At 37.0% G+C, this 27,561-nt stretch overlaps 1 protein-coding gene across 11 annotated transcripts in view; it reads right to left on the bottom strand.

The window, feature by feature from the left end:
* Rps6ka3 (ribosomal protein S6 kinase polypeptide 3) overlaps nt 1-27,561 on the bottom strand; it is a 112,580-nt gene that overhangs the window by 58,790 nt on the left and 26,229 nt on the right. For 8 of the 11 annotated variants that reach the window (XM_017318355.2, XM_030251196.1, XM_030251198.1 and 5 more), the window contains one exon: nt 24,133-24,189. In XM_017318355.2, coding sequence (XP_017173844.1) covers nt 24,133-24,174 — 42 coding nt within the window. In that variant the 5' untranslated portion in view covers nt 24,175-24,189. Of the gene's footprint in view, nt 1-6,054; nt 7,714-24,132; nt 24,190-24,864; nt 24,886-25,201; nt 25,227-27,561 lie in introns of those variants that run through there. The other 3 variants (XM_030251197.1, XM_017318353.2, XM_006528688.3) reach the window with 3 other exon arrangements.

Here is a 27,561-nt window from a genome sequence, read left to right as displayed (position 1 = left end):
AATATTTATTTTTATCTTGTTTCATGACAAACCTCTGACTTTTTCAATTAATGTTTTGAGGGCTGACGATAATACAGAGTAAATTCCCTGATCAGGCAAAAGCATTTCAGAATTCATGTGTTCCCCACCTCCGACTCCATTCACCATGAGAAATTTAGCTTATCTTTTAAAGGCAAAATGCTTTGAATACTCTGCAGTCTAAAGTTTAAAGAGATTAATGAGCGCTAAAGAGCACAGCCAGTAAGTATGCTGCACACTAAGGACTCAATTCTAGTTGTCTAACTTCCAAACAAGGCCCATACCCTGACACTCCTCTAAGGCTGATGGATGTTCTTGGTGGGTTTACACCTAAGAATAATGGCAGGAACCTAGAGACTTATGCCCCTAGGCTTTGTGGTCTTTGTTTTTGAAACAGAGTATCACCATCAGTTTAAGTTGGCTTTGAACTTGTCTTAGTCTCCTAAATTCTGCATTTATAGGCATAAGCCACTATGCTTGGCTTTAACTGGTCATCTATTTCTTGCTTCACTTACTCAGTAGCACACCCCTAACAACAAAATGATAATCATTGAACCAGTATTTGTGTGCTTATCGATTCATAAATTATACACACATAAGAGAAGTTCTCTTTCTTCTCCATACCCAAAGTGTCATCATATTGCATTTTAAAGACTAATAATGGAGTATAAAACTTGACTCATGGGGCCAAGTTTGCTGGTTAGATTCTAGGATGTATCAGTTATTTTCTATAGATTCTATAGAATCATTTATGTCCTTAAATCATATGGCCATAAAGCACTATATTCTATAATAGTATACATTTTTATAATTTTTTCTTGGGTAAGTGGGATGTGATTTAATTCTGTTATAGTATTTTTTGCATCTTATAGTCCACAACAAATACATACTACAATACCTTTCACAAGGATGTAACATAAACAAGGAGGAACAGCTAGCTCCTGAATAAGTATTTAGCAGACTGCAGCCAGCAAACAGGATCAAGGGTAACTGTTACAGTGTAGGCTACAATCAGGGAGTGGATCTCAGAATAAACAGCAGTTACTATTCTCATCTTTGATGGTTACCCTTCCTTTCCTCTCAGGTCAATTAAATCACTAAAAATGCAGGCTCCCTTTGATCACTTCAGTTAATAAATATATACTGAAATACCAGCTACATATCAAGTAGAGTACTTGCTAGACCTTTCAGCCTTACTTCTTCCATTGCCAATAGTATCATGCAGATGTAACCTTTTACTCTTTCATGTAAAAAAATGAAATGAGTATGATTATGCATAATAACTCATCTTGCCTGTGTCTAGTTCGTTTTTGATACATTTTTCTGAAAAGCATTCAGCTCCTAGTTATATGACCAGATTGTTCAAACACCTCTCTAAGTTCCCCCAAATTCATGCACTGCTTCATCTTAACATTCGAGGTCCTTTGCAATATGACTTAAATCTATTTATTCTAAAATAGTCTTTTGTGAGCCTGAAATACTTAGTTTTCTATTTTGAAGACTTTTGTATGTATGCATGTGACAAGTGCAGGTGAAAGAGCAAGCGTGTAGGTGCTACTGGAGTTTTCCAGAGCTGCAGTTACGAGCAGTTGAGAGGCACCTGATGTGCGTACTGAGAATCAAAGTCAATCCTTACCAAGACCAGCAAGCTCTCTTAACTTCCGAGCCAGTTTTTCTAGACCCAGATCTATTTCTTTATTCCCTAAAGTTTTTATTTCTAAATCAAAGTAATCCATGCACATGGGGAACAAGTAAGATAGTGGCAGAACAGCTTAGAGCAAAAAGCAGTGTTTTTCACTGTTACCTAAGTTTTCATAGTTATTTATATATGAGAAATAGTCCTTCTTTGTGGCCCTGGCTGGCCTGCAACTCACTATATGATTCAGGCTGGCCCAAACTTGAGATCTGCCTGCCTCTGCATTTTCAGTCAGGGTATTAAAGCCATGTGCCACTATGCACTGCTCAGCACAGATTTTAAAAGCAGTTAGTTTTGCACTTCCTTTGATAATTTACTAAGCTTAAGACATCTAATGTCCTAAAAATATGATAAAAGGTCACTTACATCTCTCCCTTCCTTTGTACTGCTTGATAATTATATTACTTTTATACAAACCCTTTTATTTTCCTGTTTTTGAATATAATCTTAAGTCGTCACTTTGTGAAAGTCAATAGTGCCCACATATTCTTTCTGTGACTTTCCCTCACCTATTGGTAGTTATGTTTTTACACCATTGAGCCCAGTAAGTAAACTTAGTGCTCTGCAGCAGCTGTCCTGAGCTCTAGGGAGGCTGAGACATGAAGAGCACTTCAAAGTCATCCTGAGCCAATGTGTGTGTGTATGACTCTTGTATCTTTGTGTGCTGAGAGGAACACCAGTGTTCTGTTTTCTGTTTTGCAATTTAACAAGCACTCTTTATAGCCTGGCCCTAACTAAGTTAAATCCCTAAAGAACAGCACTGGCATCGCAAGTGCATACTAGACAATATAGAAGATTTTCTTTCATATGAGCCACTAACAGTGATTCCAAAGCCAATCCAAGGAGACTTCGTCAATGGCTGAATCTACTATTTTGTGTTTTTTATGTCTCCCTCTTTTAAGAATTTCCCCTATAATTTTCTATGAGGGATTACATGGAAGAAAACATTTTTTTTTCTTTTTTCGGATTCCTAAGACAAGGTCTTCCTATGTAGTCCAGGCTGGTCTCAAAGTCACAATTCTTCTTCTGCCTCTTGAGTGCTTACTAGTGTATTGTTATACCCTGCTTAAAGGCAATTTTCTGGACTGAATAAATCTTGATTTTATTTTGTCTTCATAGTTGTAAAGTTTGGCTTGATGTCAAATTTCATGCTGAAAATAATTTTGTCTTAGAAATTCGGTGGAATTTGCCCATTGCCTTCTAGCAACAGTATTGCTTACAATATGGGTGGTGCTAGCATAGTCAAACTTTGCAGATGACCTTATAAAATCATTCTTTTTATAGTATTTGTTTATTTTACTTATCTGAGTACACTGTAGCTGTCTTCAGACACACCAGAAGAGGGCATCAGATCCCATTACAGGTGGTTGTGAGCCACCATGTGGTTGCTGGGATTTGAACTCAGGACCTTTGGAGGAGCAGTCATTGCTTTTAACCCCTGAGCCATATCTCCAGCCCCTTAAATTCAGTTTTTACAAACAATTTATTCTGGTTATATTTCCCTTCCTCAACTCTTTCAGCTCCTCTCCACCTCCCTACCCACCCAACTTCATTTTGTCTCTTGTTCAAAAAAAAAAAAAAATCACAAAACTTAAAATGAAAAAAAGCCAAGGTCAAGACCAATCAACCAAAAAACATGAACAAGAAAAAAAATAGCAAAATGAAACAAAAAGTACACACTTAGAAGCATGGAGTTTGTGTTAGCCAACTGTCCTTGGACCTGTGCTGGAGGGTGGTTGATGTACTGGTGACACTCCATATTGATTATGGAAAGCTTCTTGGTTAGGGGAGGGACTTTGGTGGGTCTACATCTCTGTGCTGTTTTTTTTTTTAATTATTTTATGTGTGTAAATGTTTTCTCTGCATGTATGCCTATGCACCATGGGTACACCCATGGAGGCCAGAAGAGGATGTGTGATCCCATGGAATACATGTCTAGAAGGTGCTATACGGTTGCTAGGAATCAAACTCAAGTCTTCTGGAATAGCAGTAAGTACTCACAATCACAGAGCCATCTCACCAGCCTTAGATGGCCTTTAAAAATGTATTTAACGTTTATTTGTGGTGTGTGTGTGTGTGTGTGTGTGTGACAACATGCAGAACAGAGGACAATTTTGTGGAGTAGGCTATCTCCTTGTCTGTGTGGGTCTTTGAGACTGAACTCATGTAGCCAGTACTGGCAGCAAATGCCTTTACACACCTTACCCACTGAGACATCTTGCTGGCCCTTATTATTTATTTACTTATCTTTTTTGAGAAAGGAGATGGAATTCAATAAAAAAGACCATTCTGGCTTCAAACTTACAACAACCCACCTTCCTTTGCCTCTTGAGTGTCCAACCCTTTTTAATTTTTTTAAAAAAAGATTTTCCTTTGTCCTTATTTTTTGAAACACTACCCTAAGTTGTCAGAGTCCAATTTTTCTCAGAATACTAGGTGCTTAGATAACTTTTATCATCTATGAATTCTTTACCTCTGCAGAGAATTCTAATATTTAATAATTTTTCAGGGCCTTACAATCATTTTTCAGGGCCTCTACTTTTGCAAGTTCCCTTTGGGATGGATTTGAAATTATATATTTTAATCTCTTATGTCTCTGCTTCCTGAGAAATTTTCTTAACTATCTTCCCACTTTTATATTGAAAAAAAATCTTTAGACAAGGTTTTTCTGTGTAGGCCTGGCTGTCCTGGAACTAATTATGTAGACCAGGCTGGCCTCGAACTCACAGAGATCACCTGCCTCTGCCTTCTGAGTGCTGAGATTAAAAACATGTGCTATCACTGCCCAGCCAGCTTGACTTTTTTTTTCTTTGAGAAAGATTCTCTCATTTCTGAAGTCTAGGCAGGTCTTGCTCTTGAACCAATCCTCATACGTGCACCTCAATCGAGCTCCTTCTCAGTTTTTAAAGTCCATCCTTAAAGCGGGAAAAAGTTAATAATATTTCCTTTTCAAGCCAGGTGTAGTGGTCAATCTTTCAACCTCAGCACTGCGATGCAGAAGCAGGCTTATCTACAAAGCAAGTTCCAGGACTGCCAGGGCTACAGAAGGAAACTCTGTTTAATAATAATAATAATAATAATAATAATAATTTTTAAGACAGGAGGGGAAATGTAACCTTGGTCCTAAAATGTAAAAAGAATTAAAGAAAAGGTACTTAAAATTAATACCATCTTCTTGAGTAATTAAAAACCTAATATTGTACCATGCTAGCACTAAGAACACAAACTGGGTAATATTAACTGATTTTAAAGAATGATTCAATGTTTGGCATTTTGCCCTACCTTGTATACATAATTTCCTTTTTCCTCCCCTCCCTTGAGTCAGGAAATGTATTCTTGAGGCATTTGTATTTTCCAAATAGTTTTGAATGCCAGAAAACATTTTTAAAGCTCAAAGAAAAGTATTTAAATGCTTCTTGGTACAAGAACATATAAAGTATTTAACTATGGACCTATTTCTTGGTGCAACATAAAAAAGACCTTACAAAAGAAATATACACAGCTTATCCCTTAAAGGTATTGTAGACTAAAGTAACGGAACATTCACTTCCTACAGAGATTCCTATAGCGCTATATTTATTTGAAAGGGATTCTTTAACTTTTGTTTTTAATGTGATCGAGACAATGAAGCTGGTTACCCAAGCCATGGTAAGAAACAACATTTTAATTTATTCTAGAAAACATTGGATTAGATTTAATTTACTGTATATGCTAATGAAACAAACGAGTTCTTAACAAATGAGTTACTTAACAAAATACTTTAAGAGAATATCATGGGTCAATTCTTCCAGACCAACATTTTAACACTGGGCGCCCCCGACTCCACTTCCCGCCCGAAACTTGGGAATCTCAACCACCAAGTTACTTAACTGTCGAGCTGCTTGAAGCTCTCAAGTCTTTACAGGAACCAGTTTCAACAATGACCTGACTAAGTGTCTGACTACTTTAATCAATACTCTCTTATATGCCAAAATACTACTTACAGAATAATAATCTAATATTAGTTAAGTTTGCAATTCTGTTCATAACTAGTTTAATTCTGAGAGGTCATTTGTTTTATTATATAAAATTATGAATCATCACTATCAGGGTAAAATTTCTCTAGCACAAATAATTCAATATAAAAATAAATTAAGAAAATGAAGAGTTGAAACGTCTAATACAACCAACTAGCTTACTTTTAGTAAATAGAATTTATTTCTTTAAAAGTTCATCCAAAACTTATTCTGAACTTTTAAAAGTTCCTTAAAAGAATCTAGAAAACAGAATGAGTAGCATAATTCTAGTTCATTCTGAATAAAACATCTTATTTTTTAAAAAAGAAGTTGAACAAAGCTTACCTGTATAGGGCGAACACGGAAAGACAAAAATTTAAACATGGCTACGAAACCATGCTGATGATAAAGAATTCTGACGGTAAAACTTAAGCCCCTGCAAAGTTTTCTCCTACCAGCTGTTCCGGCAATTAGAAAATTTCCTGTCAGGCGGGTCCTGAAAATGCTAGAAAAGAGGCTGGACAGTTTTCCTGTGGTAAAAGAAAGGAGGAACCTGCCTACAGAGGCTTTTCGTGTAGCTCATAGGTAGGGAGGCTAGAACAGGAAACTGCCACAGATCTGCTGATAACCAAATCCTGTTGAAGTTGTTTTTTTTTCCTCCTGATTCCCAGCAGTCCTAACAACTTTTACAACCAGTAAAATGAACGCCATTTTAGAATCCTGAGAAACGGCAGCATTTCTTAACTTTGAGTCTTAAAAGCAAGTGAAACTAGTCACTGTTATTAAAATAAAAGCTGCTGATGCAAATGCGGGAATTTACCCTTTGTAATATTTATACGCATATACAAGATATGGCCTCCAGATGACTTCAAAGCTATATATAGACATGCCATGGGTGTTCCCTGTCAGTAAGGAAGAGTTTCATAACTATGGTTAGAAAATAAAGGCTACACGCAAAAAAGAAAATCCCAAACCTTAAAGTGAAGAATAAATTTTTTGCCATCTTAAATGAATGTAAACTGAACTTAAATAAATGTACCCGGATTGTAATCATCTACTAGCAAACAAGTTATAGACTTCATGGCTCTAGTTACTAAAATTCAATTCCCAGTTGATAGAAAGCTCAATGAAAAAGTCCACCCTCTGGGTTTATTAGAGAGCAAAACTGAAGTACTCATAAACGAAGCTGAAAAGGAAGGCGGAGCATGGCTTTCATATAAGCTCTTCCTCATCTCACTGCAACTGGCATTTTACTGCAACTGGCACTTAAAATAAGCAAAAGATCAGCAGATAGAAGAGCTGTGAGCTAATGTAAATCTAATCTATGTGGATTTAAGAAAAACCTCAAGTACTAATCTATATAGCTTATAACATCTAATAAAAGTAATGGAAATGTCAAACCACCAAAGACTCTAAAAACATCCCGAATGTGGGCTTTAGGGTATATAGCTCGGTGATCATTTTGTGTAGCACGTGTGAAAGCCAGGCTTCAATCCTCAATACCGGGAAAGTGGAAGGGAAGGGGGAGGAGGAAGAACAAGAAGAATAAACTAACTTTCTAGATGAAGAAACTGTGGCAGAGGTAGGCACTCTTGGTGGCAGAGCTATCTATAGTTGGGGCTCAGCTGAACATTTATTGATTGAGCATACATTATAGTGTCCATTATGTGATAAGTAAAAAGCCAGAGCACTTCTTGCTACATCAAATTTTCATGGCAAGGACTTCACGTAAATGGAGAATAATTTTTTAAAAATGCTACACCACCAAATACATTAGAAATCAACTAAAATAAATGTCTCCACTCGATCTTTGAATTATGCCCAGATGACCGCACACTTGTCTCAGTTAAGAATGGATGACTCTGTTTTTCAGTAAAGAAAGCACTTAGAAGCTTTTCATCAGATCAGAATTCTCCCAGATCTCAAAATGAATCACTTAAGTCTTCTTAAGAAGCTCCAACAGAGTCACGCCGAGATATTTTATATTATTTGTGGCTATTGAGAAGGGTGTTGTTTCCCTAATTTCTTTCTCAGCCTGTTTATTCTTTGTGTAGAGAAAGGCCATTGACTTGTTTGAGTTAATTTTATATCCAGCTACTTCACCGAAGCTGTTTATCAGGTTTAGGAGTTCTCTGTTGGAATTTTTAGGGTCACTTATATATACTATCATATCATCTGCAAAAAGTGATATTTTGACTTCCTCTTTTCCAATTTGTATCCCCTTGATCTCCTTTTGTTGTCGAATTGCTCTGGCTAATACTTCAAGTACTATGTTGAAAAGGTAGGGAGAAAGTGGGCAGCCTTGTCTAGTCCCTGATTTTAGTGGGATTGCTTCCAGCTTCTCTCCATTTACTTTGATGTTGGCTACTGGTTTGCTGTAGATTGCTTTTATCATGTTTAGGTATTGGCCTTGAATTCCTGATCTTTCCAGAACTTTTATCATGAATGGGTGTTGGATCTTGTCAAATGCTTTTTCTGCATCTAACGAGATGATCATGTGGTTTTTGTCTTTGAGTTTGTTTATATAATGGCGTGACTCTAACGAAGGAAGTGAAAGATCTGTATGATAAAAACTTCAAGTCCCTGAAGAAAGAAATTAAAGAAGATCTCAGAAGATGGAAAGATCTCCCATGCTCATGGATTGGCAGGACCAACATTGTAAAAATGGCTATCTTGCCAAAAGCAATCTACAGATTCAATGCAATCCCCATTAAAATTCCAACTCAATTCTTCAACGAATTAGAAGGAGCAATTTGCAAATTCATCTGGAATAACAAAAAACCGAGGATAGCAAAAACTCTTCTCAAGGATAAAAGAACCTCTGGTGGAATCACCATGCCTGACCTAAAGCTTTACTACAGAGCAATTGTGATAAAAACTGCATGGTACTGGTATAGAGACAGACAAGTGGACCAATGGAATAGAATTGAAGACCCAGAAATGAACCCACACACCTATGGTCACTTGATCTTCGACAAGGGAGCCAAAACCATCCAGTGGAAGAAAGACAGCATTTTCAACAATTGGTGCTGGCACAACTGGTTGTTATCATGTAGAAGAATGCGAATCGATCCATACTTATCTCCTTGTACTAAGGTCAAATCTAAGTGGATCAAGGAACTTCACATAAAACCAGAGACACTGAAACTTATAGAGGAGAAAGTGGGGAAAAGCCTTGAAGATATGGGCACAGGGGAAAAATTCCTGAACAGAACAGCAATGGCTTGTACTGTAAGATCGAGAATTGACAAATGGGACCTAATGAAACTCCAAAGTTTCTGCAAGGCAAAAGACACTGTCTATAAGACAAAAAGACCACCAACAGACTGGGAAAGGATCTTTACCTATCCTAAATCAGATAGGGGACTAATATCCAACATATATAAAGAACTCAAGAAGGTGGACCTCAGAAAATCAAATAACCCCCTTAAAAAATGGGGCTCAGAACTGAACAAAGAATTCTCACCTGAGGAATACCGAATGGCAGAGAAGCACCTGAAAAAATGTTCAACATCCTTAATCATCAGGGAAATGCAAATCAAAACAACCCTGAGATTCCACCTCACACCAGTGAGAATGGCTAAGATCAAAAATTCAGGTGACAGCAGATGCTGGCGAGGATGTGGAGAAAGAGGAACACTCCTCCATTGTTGGTGGGAGTGCAGGCTTGTACAACCACTCTGGAAATCAGTCTGGCGGTTCCTCAGAAAATTGGACATAGTACTACCGGAGGATCCAGCAATACCTCTCCTGGGCATATATCCAGAAGAAGCCCCAACTGGTAAGAAGGACACATGCTCCACTATGTTCATAGCAGCCTTATTTATAATAGCCAGAAACTGGAAAGAACCCAGATGCCCCTCAACAGAGGAATGGATACAGAAAATGTGGTACATCTACACAATGGAGTACTACTCAGCTATTAAAAAGAATGAATTTATGAAATTCCTAGCCAAATGGATGGACCTGGAGAGCATCATCCTGAGTGAGGTAACACAATCACAAAGGAACTCACACAATATGTACTCACTGATAAGTGGATACTAGCCCAAAACCTAGGATACCCACGATATAAGATACAATTTCCTAAACACATGAAACTCAAGAAAAATGAAGACTGAAGTGTGGACACTATGCCCCTCCTTAGAAGTGGGAACAAAACACCCATGGAAGGAGTTACAGAAACAAAGTATGGAGCTGAGATGAAAGGATGGACCATGTAGAGACTGCCATATCCAGGGATCCACCCCATAATCAGCTTCCAAATGCTGACACCATTGCATACACTAGCAAGATTTTACTGAAAGGACCCAGATGTAGCTGTCTCTTGTGAGACTATGCCGGGGCCTAGCAAACACAGAAGTGGATGCTCACAGTCAGCTAATGGATGGATCACAGGGCTCCCAATGGAGGAGCTAGAGAAAGTACCCAAGGAGCTAAAGGGATCTTCAACCCTATAGGTGGAACAACATTATGAACTAACCAGTACCCCTGAGCTCTTGACTCTAGCTGCATATGTATCAAAAGATGGCCTAGTCGGCCATCACTGGAAAGAGAGGCCCATTGGACACGCAGACTTTGTGTGCCCCGGTACAGGGGAACGCCAGGGCCAAAGGGGGGGAGTGGGTGGGTAGGGGAGTGGGGGTGGGTGGGTAAGGGGGACTTTTGGTATAGCATTGGAAATGTAAATGAGCTAAATACCTAATAAAAAATGGAAAAAAAAAAAAAAAGAAGCTCCAACAGGGCAGCAAAGTTAGGAAGGCCACCTAATGCACAATTGCAGTCTGAACATGAGGTGCCTCCATCAGACTACACTAAAGCAAACACCATATTTAATCGGAGCAGTTATGGAAAGAGTTCCTGGTATAGAACAGCCCATGTCCCCACACCTGTAGAGACTTGATGCCCCAGGGAAGAGGGGTATGTGGATGGGGGGCTATAGGGGTGGGCGAGGGAGTACCCTCTCAGAGGCAAAGGGGAGGCAGGTGGGGTGAACAACTCTTGGAGAGGGGGAAACATCTGGAATGTAAATAAATAAAACAAAGAAAAGTTGACTGAGCTCAAAACAAAAAAGAGAGATACTTTTCTCAAGCAGGCAAACAAAGAACCACTCTTTTTTCATTTGAAACAAAATCTCATGTATCTCTGAGGCTGGTCTTCACCTTCCTATGTAGCCCAGACTGGCCTAGATCTTATCCTACTTGTCCCATGCCCATCCCCATGTGCTGTCCAGATGAAGCTCAGTGACACAGCATTCTCATAGTGTGTGCAAGGTCTTTGGTTCAATCCTTAGAACCATAAGGAAAATAAATCCATTGGATCGTAGACATTTTCTTTTCTGTTCTGCACATACACACTTAACACATTTGGACCACACTGCTTGTACCCAGTAAAAGGCCATGTTTTTAGTAAAGGGCCAGATAGCAAACCATTTCATCTTTGTAGGACAGATGGCTTCTATCCTGTCAACACAATGGAAAATGAATAGGCGAGACTGTGTTTTAATTAAACTTCCTTTACAAAAAAAGGTAACAGACCCATAGATACAGTTTGCTGACTTCATTTCTATTATTAGAAAACTTAAATACATTGCTAATGAATGCCAAAAATTCTACAATACAAATCTACTGTGGGGCACTTGATTTTTTATATCACTCTGATGTCCCTACCTTTCAGACACATTCACACTTACCTAGAACTCATTTTTCAAAGTAGTATATTATCAAGAATACTGTTTTCTTGTTTCCATTTTTTCCCTATGCAGTTCTTTGTCTTTACAGCAGGCAGAATAAACCTTAAGCACAGATCGTAGCCACTTGTGGTGGTGCAGGCTTATAATTCCAACACATGGGAAAAGGAGGCTAGAGGACCTAGAATTCAAGGCCAGTCTGGGCTATACAATGAGAAACACCATATCTCAAAAAAGGAAAAAGGAACACACAAATAAAAACTGTTTATTTATCCACAGCTTTATACAATATCCTAGATACAACCCAGAAACACAAACCAAACAGAAGTTAAAATAGTTTACAGTCTTACCCAAAACTCTTTACTGGATTCCAATCATATAACAAAATTAAATTTCTCTTTCAATGGAGATTAAAGTAAGCTATATCAAATGTTCCTTTGATCTTGACTTTGGAAATATAGTCACTAAAGAACTTAGACAAATACATTTAGTTTTAAAACTCTTTGGTGTAGTTTTTAAAAATGTTTAACTTTAAGATTTCTTAATATTGACCTGTATTTGTATTTTGGAGGAAATTAATTGTCTTAATGTAATTCTGAACTTAATATGCAAATGTTTTATTAAAAATTTTGGATTTGTAGTCATACATTAAATTATCATGCTATTATTTTTCTGTGCCAATTTTTGTTTTCAAGGCTATAATTTTATAAAGCAAATGAGAGGCAAACAAGAAATCTTTAGGGCCTGCATCATGATTTTTGCTCATTTTACTAATGATTTAAATTATTTCCAAGACTATTAGTACACTTGATTTTTCTGTTCATTTATGAATAATATGCTTTAGATGTTCCTTTAAAAATGTATTTCAGAACAAATTAATATAGTGTTATACTTAGAATATGAGCATACCCAGAAATACAAAGACTAGTATGGTAAACTCTGTCTATCATGGAACTTTAACATTTTTCCTGGTTTTTGTTTGGTTTGGTTTGGTTTTCTTTTTGAACACAGGGTCTCCTGTAGCCAAGATGGCCTCAAGTTCATGATGTAGATGATGACAGCCTTGAACTTCTCATCCTCTTTCCTTCACCTTTAGAGTCCTGGGATTGCAGGTCTGTACTATCACAATGGGGTTTATGTGGTATGATGGAACCTAGAGCTTCCTGTATCCTAGGCAAATGTTCTACTAACTGAGCTACCTCTCCAGGCCAGCTTTAACAATTTTCACCTCAGGACCTTGCTTTATATGTTCACGTCTCCTTACTCATGTAATTATTCTGAAATAGCTCCCAATCTCACTTGGGTCTGTAGATATGGCCCATTTTGCTTTCCTAGTGTTGTACATCTGACCCCCTCCCTATCACCCACTTTATTTCACTGACATTGAAGAAAAAAAGAATTTATATAATCCCCTCCTCTTGATTTTGATTGGTTTACTAGTTTTCTTTGTTAAGTAAATATGGGATTGCTTTATTTCAATTCTCCCACTTGTTGAAGCAGTTCTCTTGCAGATATAGCTATAGTAATAATATTTAATATAGTACTATATCCTACCCACCACCATTTATATGAAATTATCTCAGATAATTCTTAACACAACTCATGTTTAGGCACTATTATCTACACTACAGATAAAGGGCTTGAGGCTTAGAGGGAACATTAAATAACTGCTGCTGAGGTCTAGACAGTTTGAATATGTAAGTGATGGGATTTTAGTGGCAGTATAACAAAGCAATTTAATGGAGGATGGAGTGTAAGTGAACAACCAGTACAGTAGGTCGCAACCTTCCTAATGCTGCAACTCTTTAATACAGTTCCTCAGGTTGTGGTAACCCCCAAACATAAACCTGTTTTCACTGCTACTTCTTAACTTTAATTTTGCTACTAGTATGAGTCATAATCAGATATCTGATATGCAGTATATCTGATATTCAACCTCTGTGAAAGACCTGTTCAACCCCCAAAGGAGTTGTGACCACAGGTTGAGAGCCACTGAACTAGTGGATAACTTAGGTTAAAAAAAAAAAAAAAGGAAGTTGCTAAACTTTCTGATAAAACCTTGAAGGAAGAAAGCTAAGAAGAGGGTCCAAGGCAAAATCATGAACACAGTCAAACTCAATTAGCAACCATCTTTATGATCCAGTACCAGATGAATCCTTTTGGAAAACAAAACAATTTCTGTGCAACTCAGTTGGTGGAGTGCTTGCTTAGCATACATGAAGCCCTGGGGTTGAAAATTAGCCAGGCATAAACTAGGTATTGGAGCACACACCTGGAATTCCAGTATTTCTGGAGTTAGGGGCAGGAGGGTCAGATGTTCAAGGAAATTTAAAGCCAGCCTGGGATACAGGAAACCCTATCTTAAAACACACACACACACACACACACACCCCAAAACAAACAAAAACACAACCAAATTTGTATGCTAATAATGTAAAATCATCATGTTCTTAATTTCTTTAGGATATATTTTTTGTAGAGCAATCCAAGTTTTTTAGACACTGAATGGTTCAACAACTAAAGATTTTCCTCAAAGTACAAGAGTTTTAGTGCACATCTATCAATAACTGCTTCTATAAGGTGCTAAAGGTCTAAGGTGTTAAATGAAAGACAGAATGCAAGTTTTACAAAAAGACAGCTGACTTGAACTAAATGGTAGTGACTCCTGGAGCGCTGTGAGCACTTTCTTTGAACACCTTGTCTCGATGGAAAGCAAGCACACTATGTTCTGCTTGTCCTTGCTTGCCATGGGCCGTAAGAGAGTGAGGAGGCAGCATCAAGGTCCCCAGGTAAGAGCCTATAGCCTCTCTCTTTGACTACATTGTTTTTTTCTGCATACTCTTAAGGTTCAAGTAATGTTTGTAGGAAATAGCTTAAAATATTCATTTAGATAAAGGGGCCATGGTTTTTCATATGCTAGTATTTCAGTTTGCCTCACTCAACCATTCATACTTGAATATCACTAAGTTAAGTCACTTGCTTTCCTTCCAGTCCACCTAAACGAATGGATTTTGTGATGAATACACTAGAGCAGAAAGGTCATTTTAAATCGGAGGCACTCTAGCAGAGGCAAGCCATACCAGTGGCAAGCTGGGATAAAAGGAAAAGGAGTTTGGTTTTGTTTTAAGCTCTGGTGAAGAGGTGTTGTAAGGGGTGGAAAAAAGGGACTCTAGGAAGTTTAAAAAAAATCTCTGAAAGAATGCCAAAAATCAGCAAAAGGAAGCCCTATACGTTTGGAAAGTTTGCTCATTGCACGCATATCCTATTTAACGCTACCATGCCATGCTAATTATAATCCTATTTATTTCAGAAGGATTTTCCCTAAGTGGCATTCATTTAGATCAACTAGAGTATTTGCCCTCAAGTTCTGAGTGCTAAACTACACTTCTCAGTCAATGAATTAGAATGACAGACAATAATCGATGGAATTAGTCAATAAGGGTTATTCTGCCACACCACGTATTTTCTTACCAGTGAGCAATCAATTGTATTTTCCTGTTTTGAGTAGCTCCCTGCCCATTGTCTACTCTGCTTAAGATTCTTTCTGTACTTGATTTTGTACTTCAACTGTGACTGTTAATGGTATGCTGAACTCATAGTTATGAGTGTTATTTGGGATGCTCAAATTCAAGTTTTAAGGTAGCTTGAGAGAGCCTAAATAAACAAGTGAAATTCCTTGAAGAGGATCATGTATAGCATTGCAGCCTCACTAATTACTGAACAAGCAGGAGCTAAAATAATGGTAAAGGTAGAAGACAGAAGAAACTGTTGCCAACTGCTAATACCCCAGGTATGACTTCTGGAGATCTGAAAAGAAGATGTTATTACTGCCTATGTCCTTCCTTCATAAAGGAACCTGAAATGTACAAGCTCCTGGGTCCAATCCTCAACATGGCAAAAAAAAAGTTTCAGAGTACTTTCAAATGCCTAATAAATGAGGTATTTTGGGGATGGGTATATTTAAAATTAAATAAAATTCATGTATGTTTCATATCTACCTTATATGAATAGTTACAAGCTAATTTTATCCAGTATTTTCATAAGCCTTCATTTTTAGTACAATCTGTTATATTGGTGCAGGTGTGTAATTTTTTAAATTGTACCATCATATCTATACTTTAAAGAAGTCTAGATTTTGGAGCACTTTAAATGTGCTAGCTTTTACTAGTTTTCTTTGCTTCTTAACAATCTTATAAATAACTGTAATATAAAAGCTGAGTTGGGAGGTACTAAGTAGCAGATGCCTTTAATCCCAGCACTCGGGAGGCAGAGGCAGGCGGATTTCTGAGTTTGAGGCCAGCCTGGTCTACAGAGTGAGTTCCAGGCCAGCCAGGGCTACACAGAGAAAGCCTGTCTCAGTAAAATACAGTGGTGTATGACTTTGGTCCCAGCTACTCACTCAGAATGCTCATCAGGAAAAAGGCGTGAGCTCGGGAGTTTGAAGCTGGTTAGCAGAAAGTACAATTCTGTGTCTTACTTTCTTATTTATAAATGAATGAATAGCAGATCCAATGAAGGGCCAAAGGACCAAATTAGAGGGGAAGTGAACTCATTTCACAATTTTGCCTAGGGCCAGTCCTGCTTTAAGCAAAATAACAGAATAACTAAGAAAACCCTGGCTATAGTGCTAGTTCCTTAGGAACACATTTTATCTCTGGCAAACAATGTGAGAAACAGGAGCAGCCCCTGGAAGGAACAATACAGGAAATGAACACTTACAAGGCTCTGATTTTGCGCTAGGCATTTACTTCTCTCCTCCAATTCTCAGTTTTCGGAAAGTTTCCATACTATTATGAGAGCTGTTAAAAGAATCAATTCCCCAACAAACAGAAAATTGTTTTACGTTATTCTTTGATGGCTGTCTTGGAAGTGAAGACTTGCTAATTCTTCAGCACAGATCATGAAGACCATGGAATTCTCTGGCCAGCTGAGAAATGTCAGAGAAGTCTGAAGTCTAGGAGGCTGTCTTACTTTGGGGTACTATAAGGGATGTTCCATCTTCTGCTATTAAGGCAATTTCTCTTCTAAGTCCCACAGGATGAAAGATAAAAATAAACCCCTCTCATTAGCACAGAAGACAAAAGATACTGGCTGAAGTATGTTGTGAGATAAATTAATTATGCATAAATATGAAATTGATAAGCCAACATAATCTGGGGAAAGAAATGCTATCAGGTGATCTTCTGGTGTTGAGAAATTTAAATTAGGCAACTTTTCTTAAAGAACTTCAGGTGAATAAAAAAGGTAAAAATCAACTCTTTAGGAAGATTAATAGCATTGAAACTTAAATAGAAAGACTCTAAGATATAGGTGAGAGGAATATTATAGGAAAAATACCAAATGGAAGAAAGGAATTAATGAGAAGTAAAAAAAGGAAAACCCAGGCAGAAGAAAAATGGTTTTATCACAAATAGAAAGATATGCTTAAGCTCCATACTGGGTCCAATGCCCCATAGCAGGACGGTCTGAGCGGAGATCTTGTTTTCCTATTCAGGCAAACAAAGGCTCTTCTTTATGAGCATCATCTGTGGCGAATAGGTCTGACCATCGCATAGCTTATCCCCCCTCCCTGTCTTCTGGTTATCCAAAACCATTTCACCCCAACATTGATGTTTACTTCTCAAAATCTTGTACCTAGTCTCTAATACTCATTTTATATATTCTAAAATTTATAATTTCTAATTCTGACTACATGATATAGCTACTTAAAAATGTTTGCTTAATTTTCTTATTAAAGGTAAAAGGGTCAAAAATCAGCTGCCAGGCTTAACCCTTTCAGCTCTTTTCATCATTCCCTCTGATATTGTTGACAGTCTTCCTCTCTAGCTCAGGCTGACCTGGTACTCAGTATGTAGCCCACATTTGCCTTGTAGCAACCTTCCTGCTTTACTGTTGGGATCAATGGCACGAGTCACCATGTTTGGCTTCCTGATAGGTCATCCAATGCAATTTCTGATATCATTAGACATCCTATTTTATAACATAGCAGTCGTAACATTTAAGTATTGTGACTGTGTAGAAACTGTTAATTTCCTGTCTTAAGCTTACGTTATGGTGGCTTTGTTTTACAACTTGCTTTCCTTGTATCTATTTCAAGCTTTTTCTGCTCTGCAACAGCTTCTCAAGTGAATTTTCAACACTTCGATCCAGTGGAGACCTCACCACTTTTATACTGTTGGCGGCTTCCCTAGCCTTTCTGTGGGCAGCATTCCTGGAGCTGTGTGTCTCAGTCTGAATTTAGTATTCTTTAAGCCTACTGCATAAACCAATCTTCTGGAGACTCCTTTATTCATCATGATGAGAAGGGCTTTCTTCAGTGAGACTGTACTACTGGGTCTTTTGTGTTCCAAGTACCATGCTTCCTTTTCTTTATCAACAACTCTCTAAAAACTTTCTTCAATAAGTAATGTCTGAAAATATATTGGCCGAAGATTATTTTCACTATGCATTTTAAAATCATTGTTCCTTCTCTTCTATGATGTGATAGTATTTTTTATATAATCCTTTATATGATTTTTAAAAGTCTCTTTTAAAAGTTCTTAGAAATAGGGCCTAGTAGCCGGGCGTGGTGGTGCACGCCTTTAATCCCAGTACTCAAGAGGCAGAGGCAGGCGGATTTCTGAGTTCGAGGCCAGCCTGGTCTACAAAGTGAGTTCCAGGGCAGCCAGGGCTACACAGAGAAACCCTGTCTCGAAAAAACAAAACAACAAAACAAAACAAAAAAAAGAAATAGGGCCTAGTGATATATACCTATAATCCCAGTTATTTGTGAGGCTGGCCAAACCAAACCAAACCAAATCAAACAAACAAAAATGGGGATGGGGGCAGCTACCTTTATTCCTGTTGTTTTATTATTTCATAAAAAATGGCTATTTTAAGACCAGGCCTTTTTGGTCTTTCTCCTACTAATAGTTTTTCTGGTGGGCTGTTTTAATCCAGAGACTCATTCTTATTTGGAGTAAAATGGTGCTATCATATTTTACCTAATATAAAAACAAGAGGAACATTATACAAGTATGAAAGAAAAATAAGGCAATTAAAAGGTATCATCCCATTCTGAATTCAGAGATTAAAATATGAAAAAATACATTTCTAATGGTGTTTCCTTTCTACTTTTCCTTCCTCTTTTTCCACTGTCTTTTTTTTTTACCATAAGGGTGGGGTATTATGCACCAAGAGTTTCAGCTACTCAGGAGGCTGAGGCAGAATTGCATGAACACAGGAGTTCAAAGTTAGCCTAGGCAGCTCTATACCAAAAAGAGGCACTAAATAGCATGAGAATTTTGGATGTCATCAGCTGACATGGTTTCTTGTAGACAGCCATATTCTTAGCCCTATGTTACAAGTCTACTTTCTGTAGTACACAGAGCACCTCTTCTTGAGCTTCCAGGGCTATAAACAAGCTTGCTTCATGTTGGAGTATTCGTCTAAAATCACTCAAGTTCTGTAACTTCCTATTATTAGGCTTCTATCTAGCTTTTAATATATGTCTTGTGATTCAAGTTATATAAGTTTTTTTGATTAAAAGAAACAAGTTTCTGCTTCTTATTTTCTTAATTGTTCTGGGTGTCACTTTCTCCCAGGAGAAGTTGACCAAGGTAGCTTTTCTTTTGCCTTTAAAACTACAAGGTTCTCTTAACACTCCTTTGTATCTTTAACAAGGTAGCAGTGTACTTGGCACCTAATAGACATGAAAAACTCAGGTAATCAAGGATTCGAGTGGGTTAGATACAGATTACACTGCTGTAAGTAGAAGACCCCAAATGCAATGACTCAAGTAAAGTAAGTGTCTATTTCATTTTTCAGAGAGCAGTCCACAGGTATGGGGGCAGTTTAGGGTGAAGAGCTGTCATTAGAACATGGTCTTTAAGAGGCTTGGGTTTCTTCTTTCTCATTTCTCTTCATCATCTGTATTGTCCTGGTGAAAGCTAGCTTATCATAACTCTGGATTCCAGATCTCCGTACCAGTTAACACTCTTCATTCATACATACATACATTATTATCTCACAGTTCCAGTGGACTAGGAATTTGAACCAGCTACTGTATGAACTTAGAAGCAGACCCTTGCCTAATCAAATTTCAGATGAGACTGTCAGGGGCCAGCATCCTGACTGTAGTCTATGAGAGTCTCTGAAACTCAAATGTTATGTTAAGCTGTGTATAGAATACTGGCCTGTAGAAACTATAAGGTAATAAATGTGTACAGTTTTAATAGGTGATTAATATAGCATTTTAACCATCACCATGTAAATTATTGGTAGCTGACAAAAAGCACATTTTTAATTGTATTTTAAAGGTAAGTACAATTTTCGAGTATAAGGCTAATATAAGTGTTGGTAATCTTTCTAGATTTATTTCTTTTGTATATATGTGTGAGGCATACACATTTGAGTGGGTACATATAAGTGTTCATGTTCTTGGGTGTGCATGTGAATTCAGGCCAAGGATTGACAATGCAGACCCCTTTATTACTTCCCACTTTTGCTTCTGAGGCAGGCTGTCTTACTGTTTCAGCAACCTAACCAAGAATCCAGCTGTCTTTGCAGTCCCCCAGTGCTAACTAAGGTTACTGGCTCATGTTACCATGTACCTGGATTTGATGTGAGTCCCAGGGGTCCAAACTCAGGCCTTCATGCTGGCAGAGTGAACATTTAACCCATAGGGCCACTTCATCAGCTGGGTATTCTTTGGAGCTAAGTTCATTTCAGAAATACTAAGTTTGTACCTGGTAACTGAACCTAATTCCATATTCAGTAGAATGATCATCTGCACTGCTGGTAATACCATAGTTCTAAATTTTTCCAGCCTGTCTCTATAATGCAGTTCCTAGATGGGAGTGCTAGGGGTGCGGCAGGTGAAAGTACAAGCCAAATGACATCATATACTTTCATTGTAGACTACAAGTAGAAACTTTGGAGGTTTTCCTTCTAAAAGAATTGTACAACACAGAAGGTTCAATGTTAATATTTATTGATATATTTATATTCATATATCAATATAGATTATAGATGATGATGTTGAATACCTCAAGTGGCTTGAGAGGAGTAGGAATCTAGACAAATCTAAAGATAGTCCAGCCCTAGGCTTTATGTATGGTTTCTGTACAGCTAAAACTTAATCTACACATACAATGAACTAACAAAATATTTACGAGACAAAAATTAGATACTATAAAACAATGAATAAGCCATATTTGGCCACTCTTCATGCAGTTTACACTTTAGTAGGGACTAGAGACAAATAAATGAAGGAAGGAATCTAGTGCTTGTGCTTACATAAGGAGGTGCATAGACAACTATGTCAGGATAAAGGAAAATGTGGACTTAAGATGGAGTCAAAGTGCTAGCTATGTTGGGAAGATGTCTCAGCTAAAATGGAACCTTGGAGATGGTTGAAAATTAAATGGAGGCCAGGCAGTGGTGGTACATGACATTAATTCCAGCACTCAGGACACAGAGGCAGGCGGATCTCTGAGTTCAAGGCCAGCATAATCTACAGAGTGAGTTATAGGATAGCTAGGATTACACAAAGCAACCCTGTCTCAAAAAACAAAAACAAGGGCTGGTGAGATGGCTCAGCAGTTAAGAGCACTGACTGCTCTTTCGAAGGTCCTGAGTTCAAATCCCAGCAACCACATGGTGGCTCACAACCACCCGTAATGAGATCTGATGCCCTCTTCTGGTGTGTCTAAAGACAGCTACAGTGTACTCATATACATAAAAATAAATATATAAATCTTAAAAAACATAAAGGAAGAAAAAGAATTAAATGGAGGGCGGACGTGGTTGAGAACAACAGGAGAAAAGATACCTGTGAAAGTGCTGAAGTAAACGAGAAGCTGACATATTGGAATGAGAGGACTTTGAGGAGAGGACAGAGTAGTGTGGCCAGAGAGGAGGTGTAGGAAGTGTGGAAAGGCTTTATAGGACACCACAGGTCATACTACAGAATTTAGCCCTTCTTTAAAGGAAGCAAAAAACTATTCTAAAATAAACCCATTCTCCCATAATTCATAATGATTTGATTTCTGAAAAATTATTTTTTGTAAACTGTTACAAAGCCAATAGAACACATGTAACTAGGAAGGCATGATGGAGCATCCTATAATTCCATCACATGGAAGGGAAAGGCAAAAGGGTCAGGAAAGCAAGGGCATTCTTAGTTATACAGAGACGGAGGCCAGCCTGGGCTACATTTAACCTTGTCTCAAAACCACTTCTCTATTAAAGTAGAAGAGAAAAACATGCATATACATTATCATCAGTAACTGGATGCAAGCCAGCATAAACAAAAGACACTTACAGTAACAAGAATTAAAATGAGGTGTGGTAGCGTAGTCTTATAATATTAGGACTTGGCTGAGGCCAAGGCAAAAGAATTACCAATTTGAGGCCATCCTAGGCTACATAGGAAATCCCAGACTAGCCTTGGAGCAGAAAAACCCAAAACAATAAAAAGAACTATAAAATACACATAAATTATCTTGCCTTAGTAAAAATGTATAAAAACTGTATGTAAAAAGCCATAAAACTTGAGAAAAGACACATAAGGATATTGGAATAAGTGAATATGTCTAGTTGTGAAGACTCAGTATTACTGAAATAATTTTATCATATTAGCCTATAAATTTGGCACAATTATTATTTAAAAGTCCTAATACCTTCTTCAGGAGTCATCAACAAACTGAATATAAAATTATTGGAAAATTAAGTGCATAAGACTAATTTTTAAAAAAGTTATACTGAATAAGACAGTCCCTAAACCAATGGCTAGCATTCTGATGCAGGAATTTGAGGGAGTCATAGACAGCAGTAATGCCATGTAATGGCCTGGTATTGGAATGGTATGTCTACATGACAATATTTCGAACTTCTGGAACGCCAGAAGCTGGAATAGGCAAGGAAGGAGCCTACCCTAGGGTACATCGTCTTGTGGAAACTCTGACATCAGACTTTTGACTACACTGTAAAACTTGTATGGCGTGTAAAAGAAAATTAAAATACTCTAAAAGTGTTATTTTTTTCAAAAGCAGGAGGAATTTATTGTTCTAGTGTACTGGGATCGTCCCAGACCTGAAGGAGAGGTAGCGACCCCTGGTGGCTTGTTCAGCAAGTTTTTATACATTTTCCAGGGGCAGAATCCGCAACTAGGCAAAATATGATTAGTGGAACAGTGTGCTCTTTAAACTGATTTGTCTTTAGGGAATGAGGTAGTAGGGGCTTAGTCAGCCTTTCCCTCCTGGCCTTCATGTTCTTTGACCTGTCCTAAAAGTGGTATTTTAAATGAGTGGGTAAAGAATGAATTTTATTTATGGAATAAATAGGAATTAGGGCAACAGGTTTATCTATTTGGTAAGTAAAGTCAAATGCAAACATCATACCATAAATTAAAATACAAAGTGGATAAGATTTAAATACAAAAAGAGAAAAATACAAACTAAACCACCAACACAGAAAAATCAAAAGGTTACTAGGTCAAAATATAACCATTTGTTTTAATAACAGAGATAGGTATTCTACCCTGAAATCCAGAAGCCAGGTGTGCTAATTAAAAAATAAAATTTCGTGCATATTTAATGCAAAGCATAAAAACAGTGTTTAAAAAACTATAAAAATATTTAGGAGACTGATAGTAAACATGAGGTTATTGTTCAGAATATATTCAGAAACTGTACAAACCAAAGAGGAAATTAGTTATCCAAAAGAAGATCATGCTAAACATAAAACATGAAGGCCAACAATATATGGATACTTATTCTAATAATCAAGTGAGATATAAACTCAAGTGAGAAAGTATAAATATTTAGAGTTGCTCATAAAGACTTTTCAGATAACACTCCAGTGTGGGAGTGGTCAAATAGATACTATCATATGTTCAAACTTTAAACAATAATTTTGGAAGACATTTAATAATGGTTATTGAAATTTAAATGTTCATACTTTGTAGCTCAATATAACTTTTTATGTAGTCTTATGAAAAATTTGTGGAAATTATATTAAATTTAAGATACACAAAGAATAGAATAGTGTGTAACCATTCTAAAAAGATGCCACCATTTAAAAAAAGAGATATATTTATGTATGTTATGAAAAGATGTTTCAAGACATGTCAGTGAAAAAAATCAAGTTGTACAATTACTGTCATGTATAGAATAATAAAATTACAGTTGAGTTGCTGATAATGGATAGCTATTCAGGGTGGAGCTGGGAACAAGTTACTAATTCATTTATACATATTTCATGAGTACTTAAATGTGTGCCAAGTTCTAAGTGCTGAATATTCAATAGTAAACAACAATTTAAAAAGCGAGGAAGTGGCCAATCTCCACTTCCTGTGTTAAATGTTTCTTAATATGTACATACATACAAATGAGTATGAACCCGTACATATACTCATCTACACACCTGTACCTTTACACACACGCACAGAAGCAGAGTGTATGTAACCCAGGCTAGCTTGGAAGTTATTTTTAACCCAGGCTGGTGTCAAACACGTGCTTCTATTGCCTCAGTTTCCCAAGTGCTGGGATTGCAGGCCCATGTTACCAGAGCCAGCTTTGTCATTCTTCTAAAACAAATCTTAAATAGTTTTAAGAAAGGTCCCTGGCATATTTTGGAAAACCCAATGTGAATTCCTTATATTGTAAGATGATTGCTTTGCTTAGTTTAAGATTAAGGATAATGTTACAGTATCCGATTTGTCTTTGTCCGTTGTGACACAGTATTTTACTTACAGTTTGTGGGTTAATCTCCTCCTCTCCCATAGGTTCATCCATAATTTGCTGTCCATTCTGTGAAAAGCACAGCAAGTAGAAAGTTACCAAACAGATTTTATATAAGAATTATAGGAAGACAGACCGAAAGAAAGTAAACCAACAAAACTGTCACCCCACCATCTAGAACATCTCTGCCTCTAAAGGGCTTCAGTGAAGTACAACCACCATCTAAGAATGCAGGTGCAACGTTGCAACAAGTTTTGTTTCAAGAGTTCATAGGTAATTTAATTATGTGAAATATCTGAGCATTTTTCCATGGAACTAATAATAATCACCTTTCCAGGTGAGCTCTTATGCTTCGTAGGTAAATGCATTACAAATGGTCTTAGTTAAGCCTTACCAAACATCATTCATAATGCTTGGTACAGAAAACACATTTGAAACTCCAATTCCATTACTAATTAATCAGAAAACTGATTAATGATTGTAGAGACAGCTAAGCTCAATCTCTACATCAAAATAAGTTCCAGATGGACTTAACATTCAAATGTCAAAAAAGGTAAGCATTAGAATCTGGGTGAGTACTAGCTGCAAGCTAAGAGTGGAATCAAAAGAAAAAAGTGACATTTGCATCTCTAAGTTATTCTGTCAGACACAAAGGAAAACAAAAGACAAACTGATTACAAAAAACTAAAGCAACATGACAAAGAGTTGGTATCCTTGATACATAAAGATCTTTGTTTTACAAACCTGTAAGAAAAAACGATGAACCTCAACAGAAATGAGCAATAAGGGAAAAAAGAATTCAGCCTTAGTGCCAGTCATAGAAATGCATTTAACCCAAGATACCTTGGCCTTCCGAATCAGTAAGAGTTTACAAAAAGACTGACCCTAACACTCAGTGGGCGTGGGGAAAAGCAATCTGGGTTGACTGGTGGGGAAAGATAAATCAGCAGTCTCTCAGGAAGACAAGCTGAGTCTGTATTAAAAACAAACAAATATCACACATCAAAGTTTAAAGGTTCCCATCCATTCTACTTCTGTTAAAATAGACAAATATACAAAGATGTATATACAAGATGCTCACCATCATTTTTTTCCAAAAAGAACTCCAAATTGGAAACCTAAATTCCTAACAATAGAGAACTAGTTAAATATAGTTTGATGCATCCATATAATGGAATACTATGTGGTCATTAACATGATGATAAAGATGTAAATTTATTGACATGGAAAGACAGTCACATATAATAAGTGAAAAAGCAGTTTACAAAACAATATGGATTATAACAAACCCATTTTAAACAAATATATACATCAAAACATGTATATATTTGCATGGGAAAACACTCTGAAAGAATATACATCAAAATGTTAACAGTGGCTATCTCTGAATGGCAGAATTTCAGATGTCTTCGACTTTTATTTTGCTTATTTGATTTTTGTAATGTATCTACAGTATTTATAATAAAAATGTATTATTTGTATAAATGAAAAATAAAACCAGTAGGGAGTAATGAACCATGCCTATAATTTCAGAACCTGGGATCTTGGGAAGGGGGGGGGGTCTGTAAATTTGAGACCAGCCTGAGCTTTATAGTAAGCCGATGTCTCAAAGAAAAAAGAAACTTAAAACGAGGTAATCCAGGAATATAAAGGGTCTTCTTTTACTCCCTCAGTGGACAAAAGCCCTCTAACTCATTGTTGATTCAACAAATATACCAGGATCTAAGTTAGCAATTTTTGGAACATTATAAACTGGAAAGCAATAAAAGGTAGCCCCCAATATCACATAAGGCAGATTCTCTGAAGGTGAATTCCTGCTATCTAGCTCTATTTACCATTCACTCATCCATTCTTCGTTGTTCATTTATTCATGCTCTAGGTACTGACCTGGAGATAAATGTAAGCATATTTTTCATCCTGAAAGGTCTACTAACTAAAACCAAGGGCACCTACATTCTTAGGCTACGGGTTGTCTATACAATAACACAAAGGGTAAAATTGATGCCAGAATGCAGGGAAATGGAGGGGGTTCCATGTAAATAAAATCTTAATTTCCTGAGTCACTTTCAGAAGCTACAATATCCACAATTCTGTGGTAAGGGCATCTAAACTATCTCCAAGACACACCTTTCTTCTAAAAGGTATACATTTTATTTAACTGACTACTGATTGTTTTTAATCCAATCTAGGGACTCCAAGGAAGCCTTAAACTAGTTCTTAAGAACACTGAGTTAGAGTCAAGTATGTAGATTTAAATTCCTATTCTCATACTACTAATGGTGAAGCCTTGGGCGAGCTATTTAAATCACATAAGGTTTATTTTCTGTACATGGAAAGTGACAATTTAGAGAGTATTATCCCGAGGTTTATGAAGATGAAAGATAAATTCCATGAAAACCTAAGCTGAGTATCTGGCATTCCATAAACAGCCAGCGTCAGTTACTTTTTATTATGTCCAGATGTCATCCCATCATCTGTGGCCAGCCAACCTGCTACCTCTCCTGCATTTGCTCTTAGTGAATGCCATCATCTAGTCATTGTAGTTACCTTGCTCTATCACTTGGATTTTAGAACTCTTGGTATAATTGGAGGCACACTTATATTTTCCATGGGATAGAATTTCAGAACCCTTAGCTCCTTGTAAGCTTTGATGTAGGCAAAACAACCATCTCAACTGTGAATTTACTTCTAAAGCAAACTGGTACAACAGGAATAGCACTGAACTTGGACTATGTAAAGACCTGGCACTCATAAGTCTTATGATTTGGGGAAATTGGACTTATCCTATACTTATCATTTTCTCTGTTCAAATGGGGATTGCTTGTCCTGTCTACTCAAGAGGTTATTATTCCACTCAAAATTTAGATCATTCTTAAGAAAGCACTTTGTTAACTAACCATGGCAATGTAAAGTACTATTAAGATGAAATAGCTTCATAAGGAAAAAATGATACAACATAAAGTCCTTTTGATAATCAGTAAGAGATCTCAGGAGTCTTTTGCTTCAACTGCAAATAATTTACTTAATATGTTCAAATTCTCTCAGAAGAATGTAGGCTCATCAGGTAGGCTCATCACTACAAGATTGCCTTGGAAAAATACTGCTAGACATAATTCGTCATTGTACAGTAATTTTTCCTCAGTCATGAATTTGAATTAAGATTACTAATAAATGAAGATTAATTTCCCTTTAGAATACCCCTTGCAAAGTCATGGAAGTAAATCTACATCCATGCTTATAAATTGCCCAAGTCTTATCTTTTTCCAGATAACTCAAGTTTCTTCAAACATTTAAGATAGAGGAGACTTGAGATCCCATTTTCTGAGCACATCCTCGATTCATCTTAAAGAGTAGTATATTAAGACATATGCAGCATTAAAACTCTGTTTTTTTCCTTTTAGATTTTATTTATTATTATACATAAGTACACTGTAGCTGTCT

Source organism: Mus musculus, chromosome X (assembly GCF_000001635.26).
Source record: "Mus musculus strain C57BL/6J chromosome X, GRCm38.p6 C57BL/6J".
Classification (NCBI taxonomy): Eukaryota; Metazoa; Chordata; class Mammalia; order Rodentia; family Muridae; genus Mus; species Mus musculus.
Note: the sequence above shows the minus strand (reverse complement) of the source record. Positions and strands in the feature narration are given on the sequence as shown.